At 37.6% G+C, this 8,666-nt stretch overlaps 1 protein-coding gene across 1 annotated transcript; it reads left to right on the plus strand.

Annotated features, from left to right (window-relative positions):
* Positions 1 to 241: 241 nt before the first annotated feature.
* LOC108413490 (SLAM family member 7-like) lies at positions 242 to 8,369 on the plus strand. The gene is made up of 4 exons (XM_017686021.2): positions 242 to 296; positions 2,101 to 2,397; positions 5,818 to 6,087; positions 8,087 to 8,369. Exons 1-4 carry the CDS (start codon positions 242 to 244, stop codon positions 8,215 to 8,217), a joined length of 753 nt encoding a protein of 250 aa, XP_017541510.2. The 3' UTR covers positions 8,218 to 8,369.
* Positions 8,370 to 8,666: the final 297 nt, after the last annotated feature.

Here is an 8,666-nt window from a genome sequence, read left to right on the forward strand (position 1 = left end):
AAATAAATGAAAGAATGAGGAATGAATGAATAAATACAGGACAGACTCCTTATTGTATTCAGGTGTTAAAAACAAATGAAACCATAATAATAATTTTTTTTAGCATAGAATATTCTGTCACTTGTTCCTTATAAGGTCTGCATGAATTTCAGAAGATTGGTAAACTTCTCAGAGGCAGTGAAGAGGACTTTCAGAACGTCCTCTTTCACTGATATAGAGGAAGTATCTCAGAGTCTCTGCAATGGCGAGGATACTGCAGCCGATCTTCGTTCTCTCCACCCTGATCTCAGTCACAGGTAAAAAATTCTCTGAACTTCATCAGTAAAGAGGTTAAAACGTATAGAGAATCATTTCTGAGTCAGTCTAAAGAGCGTAACATGAAGAGTGTAAATGATTTTTTCAGGTTTGCGAGTTCTGGTGACGAATAGAATTTGTGATAAAACAGTATTTTAAAATGTTCAAAAATTCTAAGTTGTGTGCTTGTTTATGTCACAGGTGAACAGAATAAGTAAAGTAAGACAGGTTAAATAAGGCATACTGTTAACACACATAATGTAGACAAAGTCAGCTGATCTGACTAAACTGTATACACTAAGTTTATATCTTAAAGGCTAAAAGTAAAACTCTGTGATGAGCTTTACTTGAATAAACCTTTAAATCAACTCGAGGACATTTCTTTTCACCCTGTTACATGGTTTGTAAAGCAAAATGTCAAACTAGGCTACATACTGTTTAATGTGTTATTTGATGGTTTTGTTTACTGAACTTAGTCCTGCTCTGTTGTTTACTCAGACTGCTGAGTTTATATCCACACAAACAGCTCCGGATTTACTGTTCAAGCCTTTGAACTAGCATTACATATAGTCATAGATATCCTTTAATTAGCTTTATTGCATATTAACACTAAACACTGCTACATTGAGAGGAAACATGTTCTCACATTTTGTTATTTAATATTCTCTTCAAATTTATACACCAAGTCTATATAAACACATGTATCTGCTGAATTTAACATATCGGAAAAAAAAACAAAAGAAAAAAGCAAAGGTCACACACACACACACACATATATATATATAAAATAGAGGGAGGTCAGCCTGTCAGTGCTCAGACCATACACCGCACAATACATCAACTCGGTCTGCATGGCCGTTGTCCCAGAAGAAAGCTTCTTCTGAAGCTGATGCCAGTGCTGCCAGCATTGGGGAGCTGCGGTTCATTGAGGGAAACATGAATTCCAACATGTACTGTGACATTCTGAAGCAGAGCATGATCCCCTCCCTTCAGAAACTGCGCCGCATGGCAGTTTTCCAACTCAATAACGACCCCAAACACACCTCCAAGATAACACTGCCCTGCTGAAGGTAAAGGTGATGGACTGGCCAAGCATGTCTCCAGCTCTAAATCCAACTGAGCACCTGTGGGGCATCTTCAAGCAGAAGGAGGAGGAGCGCAGGGTGTCCAACATCCACCAGCTCCGCGATGTCATCATGGATGAGTGGAAGAGGATTCCAGTAGCAACCTGTGCAGCTCTGGTGAATTCCATGTCCAAGAGGGTGAAGGCAGTGCTAGATAATAATGGTGGTCACATAAAATATTGACACAATTTGAACTGTTCACTGTGAGGTGGACTCACTTGTGTTGCCAGCTATTTAGACATTAATGGCTGTGTGTTGAGTTCTTGTCAGAGGACAGTACATCTGTACTGCTATACACGCTGTACACTGACTACTTTAAGTTATATCCAAATTTCATTTCTATAGTGTTATCCCATGAAAAGATATAATAATATTTTCAGAAATGTGAAGGATGTACTCAGCTTTGTGAGATACTGTACAACCCCCCCAACCCCCCTTACTAACTGACTTAGTATAGTTTTAACTTATACTTCAACAAATAAATCAACAAAACACATTTAGGGGTACCCCAACTTTTACGTTTGCATATGACTGTACATTAAATAACAAAAACAAATGTATTTCAATGCTTGTTTGTCCTCGCTGTTTGTATGAACATACAGTATAAAGTTTAGTAAATTAATCATTGACATGCCACACAGTATTATAAAGTAGTCTTTCTTATTTTTTCCCCTCTCTACAGTGTCCAGTGATGTGTTTGGATTGGTTGGTAGTTCTCTTCATCTGGACATACAACGTTCTGTACCGAAGTTTGATGACTTACTCTGGGTTTTTAATGGAGTTGATAGTGTTCTAAAATATTATGCTGAAGATAAAGAAACTATACAGTATTCTCATTATAAAGACAGAGTGGAGTTCAATAATGAAACCTACAGTCTGACACTGAAGAACTTACAGAAGACTGATAGTGGACTGTATGAAGCCAAAGCATCTGGTACACTGAAAACAGTTGTTGCTGAGTACAGACTCTCTGTGTTGGGTAAGTCTTATAGAAAATCAGTCAGTGAGAGGAAACATGCAGTCCTGACACAGCACTGCTGTTATTCAGATGCTGTAATTTTCTCTATTCTTTATTTAATAATGTGCAATAACAAGTTTCTCTGAAGGCTAAAAACACAAGGTGCACTGTCTTGTAAGGTACTTGCTCATTTCAAGCGGAGCACTGCCCAGGTCATATAAAAAACACAAAATGATGGTCACTTTCCTTTTGGTCACTGGTGTTTGAACCACAAAGAGAAAAAGTGAGTCAGTGAAACCAAAGTTCAGTTACAGGTGAACTCTTTTTTTTCCTTCAGTGCTGCTGATTTGAAGTGACTACCGTTACATGACAGCCTGGTTTCTTACTTACACAGCTACTGGATCTCAAATCTGCTCAGCAAACATTAAAACTTATTCTGTCATTTATGCACTATATAGCCAAAAGTCACTTCACACTCACTGCTAACAGGTGTGTAAAATCCAGCACATATGGTCTGTGCACATAGCGTTGGTCATTCTATTTTTATTTCTTATATATTTTTATATTTAAATTCTACAAGGGGGTTACACGCAAGATTTTCACTCACCTTCGCACCTGTGTAAATGTGATATGACATGTGATTTGATTTGATTTGATTAATGGGAAAATGGGTTTATTCTTGTTTTTGATGTTTTTTCAGTGGAGAAATCAAGAAATTCATACTATAATGGACACTGGCTTTTGAATTGTGCACTGGGTAGCGCTGTTGCTTCACAGCAAGGTGGGCCTGGGTTCAATTCCCTGGCTGGGTGAAAGGGTCCTTTCTGTGTGTAGTTTGCATGTTCTCCCCATGTCTGCACACACAGTCCAAAGACATGCAGTCAGGCGAATTAGAGACACTAAATTGCCCCTAGATGTGGGTGTGAATGTATGTGTCTGTGTGTCTGCCCTGCGATGGACTGGTGACCTGTCCATGGTGTATCCTGCCTTCTACCCAATGACTGCTGGGATAGACTCCCATGACCCAGAAGGAGAAGCGGCTTAGAAGATGTGTGTATATTCTTTGCATGGTAGAGTTTTACCTTGTATTCGCAGAAAGTGTTTTTTGGAAGTGTTCCTGAGTCCATGCAGTAATTGCCACTACAGAATCATGTCTTTTTTAAATGTAGTGCTGCCTGAGGGCCTGTTGACCACAGCCAGCAAATCTTGGTTTTAGTCCTGGAATACAGAGATTTCTCTGGATTCTCACAATCTGTTAATGACATTATATAATGTAGATGATGAAATCCTCAAGTTCTTTGCTATTTGCAGTTCAGAAACATTATTCTTGGATTGAAAAACTATATACCTGCACAATCTTTCACAGAATAGTGAACCCCTCCCCATCTATATTTCTGGAAGACTCTGAAGTGTTCTTTTTATACCCAGTTAAGTTACTGACCTGTTGGCAATCAACCACCAGGTGTATTCTTTAGCATTACACAATCCCTTCCCAACATTTTTAAAATATGGTGCTGACAATCAAATTCAAAATGGGCAAATATTTCTAAAAAAAAATAATAAAAAATTTTCAATTAAATATAGGCTTCAAATGATTTGCATTTCATAATTGCATTCTGTTTTTATTTACATTTTGCAGAATGTCCCAACTTTTTTGGAAATGAGGTTGTGCATAAGTTTAATAAAATTGTCAAAGTACTAAGGCAGTTTTGAATGCTCAAAGAAACTTCAGGTAGCAGACCTGCTTGCTGCTAATGCTCCTCAGTGTATAACACACCTTTATTATTATTTTTTTTTGTTTGTTTGTTTTTTAATAAGAATTTGTTGTTCGGCAGAAGTAGTTGACTCCAATGGTCATTTTATGTTTTTTTATGAGTTAAACAAAGCCATTTAATTGGATATGTTTTTAGAGCAATATTTAACATTCTTTAACATAAACCAGGTAGGTAAACTGCTGAAAACTGGTATAAAAACAGACCATTAATAGGCACCATTAAACATTTAATTACAGCAGCCATTATTTCAAGACTGATGTCCGGCACTTTGTAGGGAGAAAGGGAGTTATTTGAGATTCTGCCTATGGCAGCTCACAGCAGTGTTACATCACCTGAGCCAAAGACTCTGTGCTGATTGCTGAACAGATTTATTGGGTTCTGCTCCACAGCAGCGCTTGACAGTTTCTGCTGTAAAATGTGAACTTGCAGCAGCTTGACAGTGGACAAAAGGGCTTTTGTGACACAACTTACATGTGATTTAAAAGTATTGACTTATTTAGGGCTCAGAATTTGCTGTGTGTTAATAACTTACAATATTCAGCAGGTTTTTTTAAAGGATGGTGTTAATTGAGTTTTGAAAATTAACTTTTGATATTCTACTCAGAACAAATACTGGATTTGTAACGGTGAAGTCAGTAAAATATTACAAAATCATAAAAGTTACCTTTGGGGACTATTTTGCCTTATAACACCCTGCATGTAATCATCCAACATCAAAATATTTAATGAAAAAGACTTATTTTAAAACTTTCATGAAACATGTCCAGTGTACTTGTAACTATTTTGTGTAATACCTTGGTGTAAAGGAGCTATAAGTACATTTTTGATTTTAAGTATAACATGCTAAACATACACTCACCAGCCACTTTATTTGGTACACCTTGCTAGTAAATGGTCAGACCCCCTTTTGCCTTCAGAACTGCCTTAATTCTTCATGGCATACTTTCAAAAAGGTGTTGGAAACCTTTCAACAAGGAGTTGGAAACATTCCTCAGAGATTTTGGTTGGTTATTTGAGTTACTGTTGCCTTTCTATCATCTGGAACCATTCTGCCCATTCTCCTCTGACCTCTAACATCAACAAGGCATTTTCGTCCACACAACTGACTGCTCACTGGATATTTTCTCTTTTTCAGACCGTTCTCTGTTACCCTAGAGATGGTTGTGTGTGAAAATCCCAGTAGATCAGCAGTTTCTAAAATACTCAGACCAGCCCGTCTGACACCAACAGCCATGCCACGTTCAAAGTCACTTAAATCCCCTTTCTTCCCCATTCTGATGCTCGGTCTGCACTTCAGCAAGTTGTCTTGACCACCTCTACATGCCTAAATGAGTTGCAGCCAAGTTATTGGCTGATTAGCTATTTGTATTAACAAGCAATTGAACATATAGTGTACCTAATAGTGTACCTAATAAAGTGGCCAGTGAGTGTAGTTTAGTTTTGACCCTCAAGCCACCAGTTCTAATTTAACAACTGAGATTATTTTCTACACCATCACCAATGAGCAGATTGGTCTTAGCTATTTTAAAAGATGCTGACCAGTTTGAAAATGCACAATGAGCCTACTAGATCACCAGCTTTTAATAATATGTGATCTGTGATGAGTGATTTATCAGTGACTGGCTGTCAGCATTACAGTGATGTGTCTGTACATCTTCTACCTCAGATCCAGTGGAGGCTCCAGTCCTGACTCACCAGCTAAGCAGAGACACCTGTAACATCACTCTCACTTGTAGAGGTCATGACCACTCTATCAGCTCCAGCTGCTATAATGAAACCTGTGAGGAGAAGGAAGTGACATCACCTGGAGGCATCACCCTTTCCCTGTCTGTCAGAGGCAGCACCATCATCTGTAACCATAGCAACCCAGTCAGTTGGAAGATGGATGTTTTGGAGATGAGAGAACATAAACAACACTGTGCTGATGAAGATGAAGGTATGAACACAGATACACTCAGACACAAACACTGATTCTAAAACCTTACATTGAAAACTTTAAAAACTTTTGCTGTTATCGGAACAAGACCTTGTATCTCCATTTTTGTCATTTTTCAGTTTTTGACATAATTTGAAAAAGCTTGTTGCCCTTTACATTTTATGTAAATTTCATGATGGACTAAATGAAATGGTCCAAAATGACATGGAAAAAGTCTGGTTCCTTTGACTTACATTAAAAATAAAGTAAGTTTTTTACTCTTCTTGTAAAGTTACCATTTTGGAGATATGAGGTTTTATTCCAGCAATTAACCAGTTAGTAACTGGTTAATTTAACTGGTTAACATTATTATCCTTCTCCTGTGACAGTCTGACTCAGTAACAGACAAAAGTCTTTCTCTCTTACTGAGACTTTCACAGACTCCCTCTGTTTGACACCCACTGTTGAAACTCATTCTCAAGCATCACATGGGACAAAACAGCAGGTGCCGTTATGCACTCAAATAAATAAAGCATCACAGTCATCCTCCAGTATAGGCCAAACATATAAATAATGAAAGAAAGCAGAAAATGCATTCATTAAAACAGTCCTGGGTCTTAAAGAGGAAAATCTAATAACAGGTGCAGTAACACAGTGGTGACTATTTACTCTAATTAAAGCTGTCACCTGCAGATTCTTACCTTCCAGTATAATCAGTTTTATTGAGCTCCACTTAACTCTTCCAGGTGAGGATAAAGTCACCAAGCACCAGTACACATCCACCAAAATGTTAAATGGAAGAGCATTTTAATGTCTTGATAGCTATTTTAGAATTATCACTTCATGATTTGGAAGCCTTAGTGATAGCTTTACTAACATGAATGCTAGCAGCTAGAAATTTTTTTTTTTTACACTTTACACTCTCAAGAGAAAATGTTCGAAAAAAGTTTGCTTCATTTATGTAATGCATGAAGCGATGATGAGGTGGACGCATATGTGAAGAGTAGTGAGATTTATTAAGGGCAAATCCATAATCAGGGTCAAAACAGTCCAGGGTCAAGGAGCCAACACGGGGGTATCAGGAAACAGACATGGCAAAAAGCAAAGCAGACTAGAAACACCACGGAGGCTGGAAATAAACAAAACACCACAGGAAAGATACACTACATGAAAATACAGCACAAACACCAAGCAAATCAAACAGTTCTAACAAAGACCAGTGAGAGACTAGGGAAAACACAAGGCTTAAATACAGGGACAGGTGGTTAACAAGAGGGTAACAGGTGAAAACAATCAAGGGCAGGGTCTGAAAACAAGGGGGCAGGACCAGGAAGGAATCAAAACAAAAGCACATGGACCAGACCAACACAAAAAACAAAAGCACATGGACAGGATTGGGAGGAGCCAATCGTGACAAATTAACACCTGATTCTGGGTAACTGTAGATATTTGTATGAGTATGTGTGCAAGTAGAAATCAGTTAAGAGTCTAATGGAGTCTTTTATTATGTTACATAGAGAGCATAGACAAATCAGTCTTCACAGATTCATTCATGAGACAGCAGAACATACAGCACGTGAGATTTATGATATGAATCAAATTATCAAGTGAAGCCAACACAAAGGCCGATTTATCTGCTTTTCTTGGTCATCACAGGAGGCAGATTGCATCATACAGTGCATGAGCAGGTGTAATAAATTCAGGAAAATTACAAACTAAATCTTATTGCAGACAGTCAGACATTTCAATTGAAAGATGCTTTTAGGGGAGGTTTATAAACCCCATATTGTCAAGGTAGGCTTACCATTCATTGATTTAATTCATATTTTCACTTTGATACACTGCTAACAGTAGTCACTGATTATCATAGATCTATAGTCATAGCTGTAGTCATTGGTTACCATTAAATACTATAAATTCTTCTGTAAAATGACAGGCTGATTTCCTTGAAACAAGTTAGTTCTTTTCTATTTGGTTATCACATATTATCCAACATTGGGTTTTCTTGTGCATGTTTCAGGTTCAGTGTCTCCCTCTGCTGGTGTATCTGTGTGTTTGCTTAAGATTGTGCTGTATTCCATCAGTCTGACCCTCATGCTGTCTGCAGTCATCACTGTCCACATCAAAGAAAGACTGACCAAATCGTCTTAAAGACATGGATGGTATTACCCTGTTTATTATAGCTGTTATACTTACATAATAATCTATTCTGTAATCTCTAATTATAATCTACTCTTCTGTACAGCTGAACCTAACAGGCTCTCATCACTTATTGTGTTTTTGAAAGCTGTAGCGCACGGACTTTTAGCATCACTATTGTAGATTCTCAGAAATCAGTTAATTGAATGTACTAGAATGTTGTTTGTTTGCATTTGTAGTTACTGTTTATGCATATGCTTACAATTAAAGATAAACCTACTCTTTTCATGAAGCCTGTTTATTCAGTGATGCCTCAAATACAGCACATTTTAAGTGGAGATTCTAGTGGACCTTTAAGCTTGAGTGTATGAGCAACATGTGACTGAAATTTAAATCCTTAAGGCTATTACTGTAGCAGTGGAACTTAAAGTAAAGAAAAAACTTGAAGTAAAGATTTTTGC

This window comes from Pygocentrus nattereri, chromosome 19 (genome assembly GCF_015220715.1).
Source record: "Pygocentrus nattereri isolate fPygNat1 chromosome 19, fPygNat1.pri, whole genome shotgun sequence".
NCBI lineage: Eukaryota > Metazoa > Chordata > Actinopteri > Characiformes > Serrasalmidae > Pygocentrus > Pygocentrus nattereri.

Coding starts and splice junctions, on each gene's coding strand:
- LOC108413490 (XM_017686021.2), top strand. CDS start 242: ATGGCGAGGATACTGCAGCCGATCTTCGTTCTCTCCACCCTGATCTCA. Junction 297..2,100: donor CACCCTGATCTCAGTCACAG/GTAAAAAATTCT, acceptor CCCTCTCTACAG/TGTCCAGTGATGTGTTTGGA. Junction 2,398..5,817: donor GTACAGACTCTCTGTGTTGG/GTAAGTCTTATA, acceptor CTTCTACCTCAG/ATCCAGTGGAGGCTCCAGTC.